The 18005-nt window shown below is 41.6% G+C and overlaps 1 protein-coding gene across 2 annotated transcripts in view; it reads left to right on the top strand.

Annotated features, from left to right (window-relative positions):
- Positions 1-18005, top strand: part of LOC117943489 (ataxin-7) — a 29152-nt gene that overhangs the window by 7704 nt on the left and 3443 nt on the right. For both annotated transcript variants that reach the window (XM_034869649.1, XM_034869648.1), the window contains 8 exons: positions 5376-5480; positions 12424-12706; positions 14166-14494; positions 14889-14971; positions 15534-15814; positions 16004-16193; positions 16390-16511; positions 16654-17725. In XM_034869649.1, the coding sequence (XP_034725540.1) occupies positions 5376-5480; positions 12424-12706; positions 14166-14494; positions 14889-14971; positions 15534-15814; positions 16004-16193; positions 16390-16511; positions 16654-17725 (2465 nt within the window). The remainder of the gene's footprint in view (positions 1-5375; positions 5481-12423; positions 12707-14165; positions 14495-14888; positions 14972-15533; positions 15815-16003; positions 16194-16389; positions 16512-16653; positions 17726-18005) is intronic.

Genomic DNA, 18005 nt, shown 5'->3' with positions numbered 1-18005 from the left:
TTATCTTTACTTGAGTTTCTGCACCCGCAAGTTGCAGGATGACACCAATTTATAAACACAGCCATGCTGAGAAATACAATGAGTTTTGTGGAGACCATAGTCTTAATTAGCTTTTGTCAACTTATTTGACCAAGGCCTGAATGTAACTGTCGTTCATTATTACAAAAAAGTTCCGCACTAAAGCTTTAGTGAAGTTGAATGAAAGGTATGGGATGGTCATCGCACTAGGACACCAAGAACCACATTTGTCCTTTTCTTTGGACTAAGAGTATAGTGAAAATGAATGTCCTCTATTGTTTTATGTTCTGAAAATGTATAATTTGGCAGAGAAAAATGGTGCAAATTAAGTGAAGACCTCAAGGAGCATCTTCTAACGCTCAATTTAAATCTACAGCCAACAGCAAAGTGATCACTGTGGTGTGAATTATTATCACAGAATTTGAGAGTTTTTAGGCATTGGTGATTTCTTGTATAAAACACATTTGGACGCACACGTGTTGGAATGTGTCTTTTCTGTCTGAAGTTATATCTCAATGATTAATGACGATCAGAAAAGATGGCACATATCACTCTGGTGGCATGATTTTGGCCCACACTTATGATGTCATCAGTGTGTCCAGATTTAGTCTCTTTTTTTTTTTTTAATAGATTTTCTTCATGTGTTGCTGAAAAGGAAAGGGTCAATTGCAGGCTACTTGACAGTGCACTTATCTAATGTTGCATTTGCATTGGTCAACAATGTGGTCTGTGTGCATACCCTAAGCACATTGCACACTTTCTTGTCAGCTTCCCACTAACAAGAAAAATAGAGCTGTCACATGTCATACCTAATATGCAAAATAGTTTGAAGACACTGCAGACACTGAGATGGGGGCTCACCTAAAGAGATGTTGTCTGCTTTGTGCTAAAGAAACACTGCTTATAAGTGGAAACGATTTTATCTCCAGGTCAGAAAAAGGATTTTCACAGGAAGGTCAAGAGACTGAATGATTTGGCCCCTTGATCATACAGCAGCGTCCGCTAGTGTTGGTTGTATGTGTCATGGGGCTGATCAACACATGCTGCTTGCTGCAAAAGTATGTGTTCATAGAATGTTATTTTGTGTGTGTGTGTGTGTGTGTGTGTGTGTGTGTGTGTGTGTGTGTGTGTGTGTGTGTGTGTGTGTGTGTGTGTGTGTGTGTGTGTGTGTGTGTGTGTGTGTGTGTGTGTGTGTGTGTGTGTGTGTGTGTGTGTGTGTGTCGAGTAGGGGTATTACAAGTGCATGACTACCTCTCCGCCATGACTCACCACCAGATTGCTCCTGTGGTGTAACCAACATTCTGATACACACAGATGATTAACACATTGAAAAAAATGCACGGCAAATAATGATTAAACCACTCATCTTGTGCCTTGCTTTTAGTTCATTTTTTGGTGGCACTGTCACAGTCAGGGAAGTTGGGAAATGTAGTGCCAGTGTCAGCCACAGGTCAGATTCAGCCAGCTTGTGTTCTGCTCAGAGGCAGCCAGAGCTGCTACTGTTCCACCTAGTTCATTCATCACTGCCATGGATGAGGATGCTGAGATTAACTGGACTCTTCATTCTCTTACTCTGTCTCGTGCTCACAGGCTCCCTTTCTCCTCCTCCAGCGCCGGTCCTCTGCTCTCTCTCGCTTTGTCTTGCTGACGCCTCGGCCTGATTCTCTGCTCTCTTTTTCGGATTTTTTTCTTTCTTTCTTCTACACACTCCTTTCCTGGCTTCACTTGGTCATTCTGTCTCCTCTTTCTCCTCCACGGTGACTTCCTTTCACTTTATCCTTTATCGTCTCCTCCTTGCACAAGAAGAAAATGGAGATTGAGGAAATTGGTTAGACACAGTGGGGTTGGACCACTTTTCAAGTCAGGCCATTTCTGTGGTACAGTTCAGTCGGTGCCAGTGCGTTGAGTGCAGAGTGAGGAGGCGATCTAGCCAGGCTCCTTTTTTTTTGTAGTCGAGCAATCCGTTTTGAAAAACGCTCCAAGTGAACAACAGCAGCAGGTTGGGAATGAGTTTTTTGTTTGACCTCGCTATTGATCCAGCAAGGAAATGCGGTCGGCCTGTGGGACTCCACAGCTCTTGGCCTGTTTCAGTAAAGGGTCTGAGAGAAGGTGGTGTGATAATGGAGAATACTGCAAATGGAAATTTATTGATTTAGCAAATATATGTGCTCTGTTATTAAACTTTTAATTTACTAGTAGTACAGTAGAATAACTCATAGAGAGAGTTGAATGAAAACTGAAAAGTTACCCAGAATTCAGGCAGCCTCTAACTACTGCTAATGGCTTGCGCAATGGCTGACCAGTCTGAGTACTGCCCCCCAAATCACATTTCTGCACTTTTTCTCTCTGCATAGTATTTAGACACATCAGCAGTGTGCCTGCCTACTCAAGTGCTGTATAATTTACACGCCTTTGTCCATTAAGTGAAGACATTTGCCTTTCTTTCCTTGGCAGACGCCAGCCGCTGTGAAAACAAGTATTTTTGCGCATCTGCTGTTAAAGGAGACACTTAGTAGAGTGGCTTCAGACAATTGACACACATTAAGCAGCATCAGGCTTATCAATTCATCCACACAAGACTGCTGCTGACCTCCCTGAGAGCAAATCTCTCATAGGTAGGCCCTTTACATGGACTTAGCTTAATGGCCCTCATCCCTTCCAGAATCGTCCAAAGATGTTTCAAGAACACTTGAAGGCCCTGGTGGAGTACATACTGAAGAGGGGCTCCACTTCTCTCCTCTTGTCTTGTCTTCTGCTCATCTCATCATAACGCCCCAGGCAACCTCTTAATTAGCCTCCTTAATTAGATGGTTTTTGGTTCTGTGCGCCAGGGTAAATTTTGATCACATTCTGGTGAGGAGCGGCACATCTCTCTGATTTCAGAGTGGCTTGTGAAATGTGGGACTTGGTTCATACAATTTGGTGGCTAGAGATGCCGGAGCTGCAGCCATGCCATTCTTGCACTTTGGAACTTATGGCTCTTGTGCTTTTTTATGACCGTGGAGTGTGGCTGAGTTTTGCCCTGCCGTAGTGGCACTACAGGAAAATTCCCATCTTTACATCCTAATATAATCAGCCGTTTCTTCCATTTTCTCTTCCTTTCAGTTAATCCAGACAGATTGCAGTGTATTTGTCTGGATTAACTAAAATGAAGAGAAAATAGTAGTTGTCGAGAGTTGTTAGGGGTTCATGACCCTGTGTGTGTGAGTCCACATTTTAATTATCTTATGTCTTCTTGTGTTAAGTAGAGATGATCCAACCATTTTTTGCTTCCCAATTCTGCGTATCCGCCAATACCGAGTTCTGATCCAGTACCAGTTTGTTATATATTTTATTATGTTTTACCGCTTGTAGTGTCCTCCTGTCAAACACGAGCGTGTCCTTCAAAATTGAAACAGAACTTTTTTTGTTGCTTTTTTTTATGCTTTCAAAACATTTTCTAAACACTTTTTTTATTCCTGGTCAAATGTAATTTAAGTGACATTATACTTAATTTTTGAGAAAAAAGCTTTAAATATTTATTTTGAGTGTATGACAGGCTAGTTTATGTTAAAGTTTTTGATAATATAAAAATTAAACTAAAATGTAAATGCGATTAAAATTAAATAAAACTATTCAATTGAAGTAGCCATTAATTTTACCTTCGAAGAACATGAACGCATGGATGTACATTACACGTTGTATCGGTTCCGTGCAACATACATGTATGCGTCCAGGTTATTTTAGGGCAGTTTGGTTGGAAAAAAACCCAACATATTACATATATATAAAAACTTTACAAACGGGTAAAATTTGACACAAGGGTTAACAGCTATATACTATATTGATGCAATATGATTTCTGTTTGTCGGTCTGGCTCAGGTTAAACTCTTTGTGAAACAGGAACAAACACAAACAGTCAATGCCACAGAGCTTACTTTTATTATCCAGTTTGACAGTCAATTATAATGGAAAACGAACATGAATTAACTACTTTACTAACTGAGGTAGATTTTCTGTAAGGCAAGGCAGCTTTATTTGTATAGCACATTTCAGCAACAGGGCAATTCATAGTGCTTTACACAAAATCAGTTTAAAAAAAAAGAAAAAAGGGGGCTTTATTATGTGATATCGGATCCGTGCATAAACTCCAGTACTTCCCGATACCAGCGTTTTAGGCAGTATCGGAGGCGATACTGATATTGGTGTCGGAACATCTTTAGTGTCAAGCATGAGCTGGCTTTAGGGGACAAGGTTTCAGATGAGTGCTGACTCATGAGAATGTGAGCTCATGACTGGATTGGAATATTTTAACATGTCTTTACATCTCAATGTTACATGCGTCTTTTGTAACCCAACAGATGAAAACCAACATCTCTGTTTTGATTGTAGCAACTTTGGTTAAAATGAGCATTGTCTATCACAATTTCCTAAAGGCCAAGTTGATTCAAATTAGAGTTCAAATTGTTTGTTATTCAGTTCACCATCACATTAAATGGAATCACTCCAACACTTAATTTATTATCAAAAGTTGCAATTTTTTTTTTATTCACCAATAATCAATATTGTTGCAGCTCTATATTACATTTTTTTTAATTAAAAAAATAAAAAAAATCCTTTAGTATCATTTAATTAGGGTGTCCACGCATTTTAAACTGACAAATTGTACAACATGAATTTGAAATAACAAAAGATTGGTTTAAAATGAATGAACATATTAATTATGAATTAAAAAAACAAGACCAAGTTTTGGCAACTCTTCGTAGAGTTGTGATATGCCAGAATATTTTAGATTAAGCCTGCTAACATTGGGAGCATAAAAGGGATTGGAGAAGTTGCCCAGTACAAAAATAACACTGGAAGCAATAAGGGAAAAAGAAACAAGGTTCTATACCGTGTGATCCCTGAGAGACGTTCATTCTTTGACAGTTTGTAACGTTTGGATTGCTGTCTTGGACCTTGTCATGCTTCTTTCATAAGGACGTTCTCTACGATGAGGGAAGACACGTACTTGGGAGTGAGATGCATTTGCTTGTGCAAATGTGTCAGTTTGCTTTAAGTGAGCTCTATAGGTTGTTATAGTCTTAACTTGGTAAACCTAGGGGTGGGTGGGTGTGTGTGTGTGTGTGTGTGTGTGTGTGTGCACACATTTTAGCCAGAATGTAACTGATTTCCCTTCATGATAAGCAACAAAGATTATGCACTCAAACTGGAGTTACCCCATCATGAGCTTTTACAGTGTTATGACAACAAATGATGGCTGTTTCAATGTAGAGTAAGTCCGCTGCCAAGTGGAGCACCAGTTGAACATAGGTCTATTTTTTTTTTGCCTCTCCTTGACTTGTGCCCTGTCTTGTTGCTTCCCCCCCTGTGAACAGACATGCCCATATTTGGCCAGTATCCTGCACAGGACGACTTCTACCTGGTGATGTGCAGCCATTGCGGCCAGGTTGTCAAGCCTCAAGCCTTCCAAGCACACTATGGTAAGTGTCATGCATGTGCTCACGCATACAAGGATATGCATATATTCAAAGTCATCTCTGATGTCAACACCGGGCGGAGTTAGCTTTTATGAGTTTCTGAATTTTATAGATAATCCCACACAAGAAGGGGGAGTGAACATAGACAGTAGAGTCAGTAGATCAATGAAGAAGGAAGTAACAAAGTAGTCTTCATCTGTAGTAACCAGATACCACCTCAAGGCTGGTAGTGATATTTCACACATTAACACACTCTGTTGCATCACTTCTCCCTCCGCCCTTCCCCCCTATATTCCACCACCTCCACTTTTCCTTCTCCACACAGTAACTTGAGACGGGACACCACAGACTTTTATTTATTTATTTATTTATCTATTATCTATCTATCTCTCTATCTCTCCCACTGTCTCACTTGTGTGTGTTTACAATTCCCCTGTTAATATTAGATGTGGCTCTCTCGGTCTTTGCAGCAATGTACTTTTTTTGTTCTTTTTTCTTTTTAACACTTACATCTCAGATCAGATTTCTGGTTCTGTTAACACTTTGTGTGTGAGCATTTCAGTGGGTGGATTTTCACTGCTTCATAGTTAAGCTGGGTGTTTGACTGCAGTGCTTAAGTAAATGGATGAATTACAGATCTGGGAATAGACTGGCTGCATCACTGTGGATGTCTTTAAACTCAACAGAGCGCACGGCAGGTCCACAGTCACTAAAACAAATACACTGTTCACTCCAAACTCATTTGCTTGAAATTATAAGGAAGGCTGTATGTTAGAGTGACACTGTATTAGAGTGAAACTGACCATGTTTTGTGATGTAGGGTGGGTTGTTTAGAATAATGTATAATCGTCTTCGTCAATCAAGTCAATATAAGAAGAAAGGCATTGTTAGTTTGCTCATGTGAGATATCTTCAATCGTTATTAGCACCAGTTTTTTGTTCCATCTCTCCCTTGCAGCATTTGAATCACGCATTTGAGAGCATTATCTTCTTTTAATTTGGGTATTTATTTGTCCTAAATGTGTATTGTGTCAATGGTGTGCTTTCCCCATGAAGTGTCAGCAATTACAGTTGTTAAGGTCGGCCACAAGAGGGAGATGTAACGGCACATGGCTCCAGGAGGAACTTGCCTTGCTACTGTGTCAACAATATTCAATGAGAGGGCTCCTCCCACACTGCCAAACAGTATAGACTGATACAAACCTGTCTAGGCCAGACTATTATTTAGGATTTTTACAGAGTTGATTTTTACAGAGTTGAATGATAAGTAGACAAACATTGGAGGGCATTAGACTGCAAATTAAGTCAAACAGTGCTGACAGCACCACAGCAGGTGGCCGCCTAACATCTTTAACAAGGTGGTATTGTGAATGCAGACTGTGCATAATGTGATCTGTAATCTGATAGACTGATGCATCTCTAATTGTCTATAAGTAATAATCACCTGTATGCTACTGAAGCATTGTGTAAATCAAATAATACCAATTTCTGCATGAGCAGCTAATGGTGCCTCCCTAGATTTCCATTCAAGTAGGAGTTGTAGGCTCTGCAGTAGAGTTGCCTCTAATAATAATTTGCGTTTTTGATTAATCTGATGGTTGTCTTTTTAATGAAACCTTAGTCCAGACAATGTGAGAAAATGTGAGGTCAGCAGAAGTCTTGTTTTTCTCAAAGATTTCCCATGTGCAACAATATAAAACAGAGGATAGTAGCAATCATGTTGAGAAAATGCATCATTTTTTTTTGGGATAGATTACTTAAACAATTATCAGAATAGTTGGTGATTCATTTTCTGTCAATTGACTAATCCTGTCAACTCCACACAGGAACAGTCTCAATCTAAGAGAAATTCTGTGGCTATGCTACTATACGTGGTCATTCAGTAGTCAATAGGAGTTTAGCGCACAGTTTTGGATCATGCACCTTGAGCTTGGATAGCAAGAAAACTAATAATAATGTATTTGTTATTTTGATTAGACAAACAGGGTGATTATTGTTATACAAATAGTTTACAGAGGCCAGGCCATGCAGCGGCTTGCTTGTGGAGATGATAGTAAGAACATCACACTTGTACATTAAGGTTCTTCTTTCATTCCCACAGTCAGGCATTCCCCTTAGCACTGAGCCAACTGTTTGACAGTGTAAAAGAGGATATTAAGGCTCCTCCTATTTCTTGTGTCTGCCGTCCCCACCCCACACATTTTTCTTGACTACTCTTTTTTTCTGCCGCTGGTGTTGGCTCTCTTTTCTCAGTGTTAGTGCTTTGTGGACAGAGCACTGAGTGTCACACTGAGGTTTCCTGGTGTGAGTTTTCGTGCAGTGTGCTGTTGACTGTGACCGGGACAAGAAAAGACAGCAGGGGAAGGAGGGAGGGCAAGAGGCATCGAAAGAAAGGCTGTTAAGTAGAGTGAGGGAAGAGACATGGAGTGGGTGTAGAGAGAGAGGCCCTTTAAGTGATAATAAGGCTCTCTTAAAAGCACATTTTCCCCCTTTAAAATAAAGAAAATTGGAAGAAGGCTAAACAGTTTGAAGGTGTGTGTTTCTGTGTGTGTTGGGGGCTTAGAGAAAAAGGGAGTGGCATCTCTGTGTGTACATGTGTGTTAGCATCCCCTCTTATTGTTTTTGCCGCAACAAGCTTGTTTGCAGATCACCTGCTGAGACTTAGCTGGGGACAGACTCTTTCTATGAAAACCTGTCCGTGCACCTAAAGGTTCTCTTACATTCATACATACATTGCTGTATGTTTGCTATTTTGCTCATGCGTCAGTTTTGACAAAAGAGGGTAGTTAACCTTCAGTTGCCTGTTTCTTCTGAGCTCATCAACAAACATCTCTCTCTTGCTCTCTCTCTGTATGTCTGGCGCTCTTTCTCTCCGCTTATGGTCAGAGTAGCAGTAGTGTCTGTCTGTATGACCCCGGGGGCCCAGTATATACGTTAGGGAGCCGCTGACTTATTTTGAGTGCTATTTCACTGTATTTTTCATTGTATGTATCTGTATGCTGTTCAGGGTCTGTACGGGTGCTTGGAATTCTCAAATGTTTGAAATGTAATGTTGTTTTTAATGCTTAAATTAGTATTTTACTTTTTCAACCCGTTCAATCAAAATATTATGATAAATCATGTCAAAAAAAGTGTCTGTAGCCATCTGCGGTGAGTGAGGACGAGCATCTTGAGTGAGTTCACAGGCAGTGGTAAAGTTGGTTTTATATTGAAAGGTAAAACTGCATATTAGATTTTTTTGGAATGTGTGTAATAGCCAACGGCCAATATAAAACCAACTTTACCACGGTGCCACAGGGAGTCTGCGTTGGGGCCCTGCAACCCGGCAAAGACTGGAGCAACTAAGCTAGTGCCCCCCCCCCCCCCCCCCCCCCCCCCCCCCCATTTCAAAGCCAAAAGTATCAAATCAATCCCTTGTGATTTGTAAGAGCGTTCTGCCCTTTGATTAGTTTTGATTTTAGTAAAGACAAGAACAGCACAATACAATATATTACAAAGTGGCATGTTTGAATTCATAACGATAAGAGGGTCGCTGTTGTGGTGGCGTTACGTTAAAACACACTACACAGTGCGTGCTGAGACCTATCATTTATTTTCAAATTTTTAGTAGTGCACAGGTGGAAGAGAAAGAGGGAAATAAAGGAGAAGGCAGTAAACGGGAGAGACCAAGTCATTTAGAGCAGGCGAAGACCGCAGAAGGAGATGCAGGAAGTGAAAGAGAGGAGGGAAAGGAAGAATTGATGTGAAGGAGGAAGAGGAGGCTGCAGATTCAGAAAGGACAGAGGTAGAGAATGATCAAGAGTAGGCAGATGAAGAGGCCAGTTGTAAGGCCCATTTGTTAAAATAAAATAATAAGAATATATAGCAGTGCATCAACATAAAATGATATAGTTGATTGTTAAACAGTAAACATGATATTGACTTTGAACTCCATGCAGCAGTGTAGCCAATGGTTTACTTTTTTCTCTTGACTCTTGTTGCCCAGGGCACATGAAATTGTTAATCCGGCCCTTCTTGATGTTATCATTTAATGTTAGTATTGCAGTGTTTCCTCTAGATTTTCAACAGGCTTATCTGCTATACTTCTCTACCTACCGTTACCTTAACCATCCAGTCGGCACCGTACATACCTGAAACCGGTGAATTATCAGCACCGCTATTTTAACTAACAGTTTAAGATCAAAACGCTGAGTGAACAATATTTGCTACGGAGCTAGTAGCCCATTGTAAGGTTGAGGATGGCAAACCTTGTATATATCAAGAATTTGTCCCAAAACCAAGGCCTGTAAATATTTCTGTTCAAAGGTTAGATAGCAAGCAAAGTCTAATTAGACAGTGATTCATTTTGAAAATAAAACTTTTTTTGGTTAAATATCTGATTCTTCTGCTATTATGAAACACAATTTTTGACTGTATAGCACTAAGTCTTTAAATGTGACAAAAACACTAAATAATAATTTTTGACTGTATTATGTAATTTATGTTGGTGTAAGGTGACGCTTTAAAATGGACCTTGAAAGTGCTTGAAAAGTGCATGAATTGGACCTTAGAATAGGTGTGCCAACCCTGGCTGTTACTAAAAATAGCAAGAGCTTCTTTTGGAAACCCAAACCCATCTATAATAATTGTGGGTGCTCATGCAAGAGACCAACGTTTGAATTTCTTTTCAGAGGAACAGATACTTAGTTTTGGATGCAAGCACAATTTTTTTTCCTTTTCTTCTATTTCTGTCTTTCTATTCACATCTCCATATCATCTTAACCTTTCCTGCTGTCATACTGCCTTTTATCAGTTTGCACAGTAGCTGTTCTTAGAAGCTCAGGCAGGAAATGAAGTTCTTGACCTGTTGGCTGCTTCTATTTCAGGCCAAGTTGGCATGAATCACAAATGCTGCCTATTCATTGTTGCAGTAACCTGCTCACTGTCAGATTTCTTATATTTTCATGTGTCTTTCCTTTTCTTCTGACTTGCGGCCTAATTATTGCCACATTTACCCATATACACTAGTCTGTTAAAGGGCCCGTTTCTACCTGGTACTAAATTCCATCCCTAAGCCATTCACAAGTGGACATCTCTTAAGTACATTTGTGAAAGAACCCAGGACTCATTGAGATCCGATCACTCAGACCATATTGGTAGGTGGTCTGGGCCACATCCTTATGGCAGTATGTATGGGAATGTTTCTAGGGCCACATTAAAGACCGCCTACCCATGTACATTTCCATGCGTAATTTAAAAAAATTTACATATAAATCTGAGTTTGATGGATTTTCTAATTTACAGTATTTGTCATTCACATGTCTTGTTAATGAAATGTTTTGTCTACTAAGGTTTTTATTGTTAAGTCATACCACTCTTACGCCTTAACATGTTTGCCGAAGTCACCTTCTCTCACAGTAATCTTCCATGTCGGAGGCTCATTCATGTTTACAGGTGGAGAACTAGCTTCTTAGAACATGAAACATGAGGTGGTCAGATGTAATGTGATAAAGTAGATGAACAGCCTTTATGTGTTTTGCCTAATTATTTTATTTTTGTCTGATAAGATCATGTGTGTGTAGATATACAAAATTTAATTTTGTGGTGTTTTATTTCCTGCAGTCCTCTTTCAGTCACTCTGTTTTCCGATTTGTACATGTCTGGAGACATCAACACGTTTATAAAACGATTATTAACTCATCAGAATCAAGCTTTGAATCGTTCTAGAGAGAATCGCGATGCATCTAAGAATTAATTATTTATTTTCCCCACCCCTAGTGTTTTTGTTCCAGGGCTGCCTGCTCTTATATCCCCGGCTGTCAGAAGCTCTGTCCCTCACCCTGTATACAGTTGCTTTATTTTTTGTTTCATTAAATGCCCCCCAATTCACAAATATGCAGGCTATTACTACAGACATTCCTGTTCTTGTGTTGTAAAGTCTGCTGTTGCTATTTAGAAGCCAGGGAGCCTGAGTCGTCAATGCAGCGGCTGTAGTATATTGGAATGGTTATATTTTTAATATTTCCACAATAAACGTTATTTAAAAGCTTTTATTATGAAGCAGCAAACTCAGGAAATATTGTCCCTTCATCAGCAGTAACCTAACATAAATATAAATAAGGATGGTCGGATACAATTTTTTTTCTTCCCAATACAATTCTCATACTTCCACTTCCGTATTGGCCTATACTTAGTACTGATTCGAAACCAGTGTGTCCTATTATATTATGTTTTAACAACTGTCTACTACTATCCATACAGTATATGGATGTGATATGATTTCTATCTTTGTCGATCTGACTCAGGTTTAACTCTTTGTTAAACATGAACAAACACAAACCACGAACGCCACAGAACTTCCTTTTATTATCCAGTTCGACAGTCAGTTAAAAACGGAAAAAGACCATAAATAAACTACTTTAACTTTTTTTTTACATGGTATTGGATCGATGTATAAACTCCAGTACTTTCCGACACAGATACCAGCGTTTTAGGCAGTATTGGAGGCGGCCTGGAAGCAAACCTGAAATATAAACTAAAGCAGAAATGAAACTTAAAACCACAGATTCAGTCAGAAGTTACCCGTGGTAGACATTCTTATTTTAAAGTTCATAAATTACATAACGCCATGTCACAGAAAAGTTCTGTCCTTCAAGAAAAAGACGCTGGGCACCGCCTTTTCATCGCAGGTTTCTTTGCTTGCACACATCCACCTACATGCAAATGGAAACATGTTTTTTTTGCATTTAGAGCGGGGAAGTGAGATACGATCACAAGGGGTCACATTCTACTGCCAGGTGTGAACACACATACTTAGAGCTGTCTACATGTGAATGGATCACTCAGAACAGATTTTAATATCAGGGGGAAAAGGGCCCTTATTGCAGCTTTGTGATACTTCATTCTCATCATCTTATTGAGTTAACTAATATGTTTTAATGCCATCCTGGTTCAAATTGTCGCTTCAGAGAGAAGACATAGTGCGGCCAACAAGCCAGCTTCCACCTCGCCCTTCACTGTGTCGGGCAGGAACCGGAGCAGCGGATTTGGGCCTGGGCTGGGCTCGGGCTCTGTAGCTGGAGTGGCGAGTGGAGGCATTCTTAGCCGACCCTCCATCGCTGGATCCAGTTTATCCTCCTCTTCAGTGTCGTCCTCCTCCAATCCAAAACTCCTCAAAACAGCCAAAGAGAAGCCAGGCATTCAGCGAAGAACCCCCTCTGCACCCTTCAGGATGCCCCAGCTGGATAAAATGTAAGTTTCACCGTGTCACATTTGCAGTACATTTTGTTTTCAGGGTTATGCAATTTGTTGATATAGATCGGAACTAGTTCTGAACAATTAATCATTTTTATATCAAAATCGCATTTTAAAGGTTTAAGCCAGGTATTTTTGATTTTGCTGGCTGTAATAACAACTGCTGCCTCCAAATTGACATTAATTAGTTGTTTTGGTCAGGTAACAAAAAATAAATCTTGGCCGTTGCCTGGTTTATATGCTCTCTGCTGTCTGTACATTTACATTCGGCCAAAGATCGCTTTGAGGAGAAAGAACAACCATTCTATCATTTCTTAAGTTAAATAAGGAAACGGACTGTACCATTTTACTGTTACAGTGTCTTGCATAAGTTTATACATGCTAAAATTGAATAAAAATATATCATCATTTAGAAATTGATCTTAATTCAATTCAATTTTATTTATAGTATCAATTCATAGCGAGTTATCTCGAGACACATTACAGATAGAGCAGGTCTAGTCCATACCCCAGAATTTACAAGGACCCAAACGTTCTAGTAGTTTCCTCCAGAGCAAGCAACAGTGCGACAGTGGCGAGGAAAAACTCCCCTTTGGGAAGAAACCTCGGACAGACCCAGGCTCTTGGTAGGCGGTGTCTGACGACCTGTTGGGGTTAGAATGAAGAGTGGCAATAACAGTCCCAAAAAAATAGTAGTTTTTAGTAGTTCTTTGTAGTAGTTTGTGGCATAGCAGGGCACTGTGCGGCATTACAAGGCACAGCAGGACGTAGCTGGGCACCACAGATTGTGGCAGGATGTAACATGGCATTGCAGAACGGAACGTGTTGCAGGACCATGGCGACCCCTGCAACCGTGATTTTGGAGCCTCCTTGATCCGAGGAAACACGATGCATTTTATGCTATGCATATACTATGCATCCTGATCAAGTTCCCTTGGCCTTTGGAATTAAAATAGCACCATATCGTCACATACCCTTCAACATATCTCACGATTGGCATGGGGAACTTTCCATTAGATTATTTCTCAAAGCAAATCAAACCAGCTTTTAGGCTAACTGAAATAAAACCATGCCAATCTCTAGGTATGGTGAAGGGTATGTGATAAATTGGGGCTTTTTTTATGATTTTTGTAACCATGACTTTTTTTAAACCATGCTATACCCTGAAACCGGTTACCGGCACATGCCTAGTGTAATTATCAAATTCTCTGTTTCAACCAGGATCTATGTTCAGGATCTGCCAGAGAAAAATACATTTTGAGACTTACTTTTATTTTTTATTTATAGTTCTCTGATGAGTCTGATAAATGATGGATCATAGATTTATGTTTTGTCCTCCCAGCCCCCTCCACATGTGCACATCTGTCTCTTACCATGCATTTTTCACTGGCTCCGTGTTTCTAACTCTCAGCTTCCTCCTTGCTGCCCTCTTCATCTCTGTAACCTTCTCTTCCAGTCTCACCCCGGCTGTCAAGGTGGAGAAGATGCATCTCAGGGTGGACTCGTCAGTTAAGCTGGTGCAGGCCCCATCTGCCCCTGCCACCACCTCATCCTCCTCTACATCCTCCTCTAGCATCACTGTGAGCTCCAACACTACCACCATCACCACCTCCTCATCATCAGTCCTTAAACCAGGCCTTAACTGTCCCTCCATACCAAAGCCTCCATTACTGGCCCCGGGTCAGATTCCCAACGGCAAGGGCCACCTCTCAGTCCTGTCAGACAAGAAGCAGGACAGCAGCAGCAGTGCCAGTAGCAGACGCCACATTAACAAGAAAGTGACAGGTCAGTTGGAGGGGAACTGTAGGGAAACTACTGTTCCAGTTTTGTGCTGTCAGTATGCTGTATTGTCAGGTCTGATTTATGAATTCAGTTCAGACTTTGATGTACAGTGTTTTGATACTGTCTCATACAACATATTCTGTGTATCATATATAAGGTAAAGGGCACTATTTACCCAAAAGATATCAGTATGTACACCATAGGTATAGAAGTTTGCTGGTAAAAAACAACTCTTCACACTGTCACATACATCAGTTTAAAAGGCTATGGTGCACCTAATGTGAATATGTTATATAACACAACATTTAAGCAATTTACCAGAGCAGGTGATCTGTCACAATGTATGTAAGTAACAATTCTCTTCTCCCTCACCTCACTCCTCTCTTGTGCCTTCAAGAGCGTGAGTTCAATGCAGATATCCACTGTGGCGTTGTGGATATAACCGCTCGGAAACCATGCACAAGATCCCTAACTTGCAAGGTAACCAGTCTTTATGCTTTGTGCTGTGCATTTAGGCTAAATTGTAAATCATTTAAAAAATAAGGATGGCAAAGTACCACAATTGTCTTACTGTCAACAAATCCCATTAGAGGACAAAATCCTTAAAGTCAGACTATTTGGTTCTTATCCTCAATAATACCTGCATTCTCAAGAGAATTTTTCAGAAGAACAGGTACAAGGCCCTGTAATGAAGGAGCATTTCATCCAGTGTGCAATGGTTTTGCACGTTTATGTATTTTTAGTAGTTTTTGGACAATAGAGTTCTATGGCACGCTTCAATACGTTTTACACACACAATACTTGTTTGTGGATCAGTGTATTGTTTGTGTGGTGCTGTTTATGGAATTTATTGACGATAATAAACGTAGACTATGACCAGTTTTTTGGATGGTTGTGATTACTTAAAGCGATATCACACGTGTGCCATGTCATCTGAAGGTTTTTACAGCTGTATACGTCATGTACAAAAAAGACTGAAACCCAAGCAGACCCACCTCCCAAACAATAATGCTGACCTTTGACCTTACTAATGTTCCGCCAGACACATTCCTTAAGCCAGCGGAGGGCGGTGCCAGGGCGGAGGAAGCGCTTTGACACATTGCTGGCGGAGCACAAGAACAAAGCAAGGGAGCGGGAGAAGGACCGAGATCTCCACCAACCCCATTCCCAGCAAAACCCCTCTCTCAGGGACCCACACCCCTCCTCCCACCTTGCCGCTGCCCATGACACCCACCAGGTTGCTCATGGCAATGGCCCCGCCCCAGACGCCACCAAGCCTTTGCCTCTCAGCAAGCCCAAATTTCAAAGCCCTGGCCTTCCACGGTATGACTTGCTCCAGATCTATTATACTATTTCATTTCTTGTGTATGTGTATGCATGTATTGTGTGTGGTGTGACACCTGATAAACAAGCCTTTTATGTGGAGAAGAGAGGTGAACATTTTTTTTTTAGTATTCTGGGGCAGTTTTTATGGTTATGGTATAAATATCAGCCATACTATTTGTCCATCAGACTAAACAGCAGTCACGGAGGTGGTACCCCCGGAGACCCGGCAGTAGTCCACGAGTCACCACACCACGCCCAAACTATCCCTGATGGGATTTCTCGACCCTCCAGTGACGAGGGAGAGAACGAGGAGCGGGAAGACAACGCTGAAAAACTGGACTGTCACTATTCAGGTTATCACCCTCGACCGGCAGCTGTAAGTGCACCCTACCATCACTGGTCTCGCATTAGCCACAGACTACTGTTCCTTTTTGTTACAGTAGTTCAACTGCAAAAAGATTTTAGATTTTCAAAAGATAATAATCCCTTATTTGTTCCAGATTTTGCAGAAATGTTAAGTACCATTTTGTATACTGATTTAGTGATAATTGATACCCCCTCGTTGTTCCCAGTTCTGTACATTTGGAAGTCGATTGTTTGGGAGAGGCTGTTACTCCTTTGATCGGCGATGGGACAGAGTGCGATGTGCCCTCACCACAATGATGGACAAGCATGTCAACTCTCAGATGTGGAAGTAAGTCTGTCCAGCTCAGATTTTATTATGGCAAAAGGACATAATAATTAGGACATAACACTTAGCCTTGTTGTCTTTCATGGTCGCCAATCTTGACTTAGTAACAGTCCAAGCTAAAGAATGATATAATTTCTTGTTGCAGGAAAATCCCCTTGGCCTTAGAGAACTCCTCCTCCGTTGCACCTACTCATAGGACAAGCACAAATTCTCATGGTAGCACTCCCTCTTCAGGCTTCCTGGGACCCCCTTCCACCTGGCCCCAGACTCCTTATAGCCAATCCTACGAGGGCAAGTCAGTGCTCTCCTATGGGACCACCTTAAATGCCCACAGCTACCCACAGGGCGGGGCTGAGCACCCGGCCTACGGCATTACGCAGGCCCGACAAGTGTCTTCGTCGCCGCAGATGCCTTCGCTTAAGTCCCGTTCTTCCAGCAGCAACACTACCAAGTCGTCGTCATCGTCATCCTTCAGGCCCAAGGAGATCTCCTCTGGCTCCTCCACACCCATCGTTCCCAATTCTATTGGTGGGGCCAACAGTAACAGTAGCAACACTAGCTTCAGCTCGGGGAAGAAGAGAAAGAACAGCTCAATTCTATCTTCGTCCCATGGTCCCTCTGAATCCTCCTCTTCTAATGCCAACTACTCTTCCTCCTCCTCTTTCAAGAAGAACTGTGCAAATGTCGGCAGCTCAGGGAGCACCTACCACCACGGCTCATTAGGTCCTTCATCGTCATTATCTTCCTCCCACAGCGGAGTCCACAGTGTGGGCCTTAACTGTGGCCCCACTGTGCGGACCAACTCACTCAGCCTCAAGGCGGAGCCTTCCGGAGGTTCAGCAGGCGGCTCCTCAGGGCCGCCTGGACGAGGTCCTCCCTCGGGCAGCCCTGCAGAATCCATCAAGCGCATGAGTGTGGTGATGAACAGCAGTGACTCTACCCTCTCCCTGGGACCCTTTGTCCACCACCAGTCCTCTTTCTCATCTGACCACCATACAAACTTCAGCCACCACTCCACAGATGGGCGCCTGGAGGGCAAGAAGCGCAAAAACTCTCCTGCCTCCAGCGGCATTACTAGTGGAGGAGGAGGTGGAGGTGGACCTGGACCAGGTAGACCCAAAGTGGCCAAGTCACCTGCCATTAACAACATCCATGGGAAGCATGGGCGGAGCATTCCGGGGACGCCAGGGCTACCCAATAACTCCCATTTACATCAGGTGGGTTTTGTACTGTACCAATCGGGATGCTTTTTTATTTTAAAAGTGTATTGTATGCAGGTAGGGAGTTATGAAAAACTGCTAATTGGCATGTAACCTAATAACACAACTTTGCAGCTGTGTTTTGCTGGGACAACTGTTAACTTAGCTGCCCAGTGTATTCCCCCTTTGCATCCCCCCAGTATTAAAAAGGGGAGACGGAGAGCCAAAGTCATGAAGTCCCTTCCTGTAGCTTAATGCAATCTCTCATTCAGCATTTCTGTCATCGATCTGCGAAAAA

Source organism: Etheostoma cragini, chromosome 4, assembly GCF_013103735.1.
Source record: "Etheostoma cragini isolate CJK2018 chromosome 4, CSU_Ecrag_1.0, whole genome shotgun sequence".
NCBI lineage: Eukaryota > Metazoa > Chordata > Actinopteri > Perciformes > Percidae > Etheostoma > Etheostoma cragini.
The sequence above is the reverse complement of the archived record's forward strand: the minus strand, read 5'-3'. Positions and strand labels throughout refer to the sequence as shown.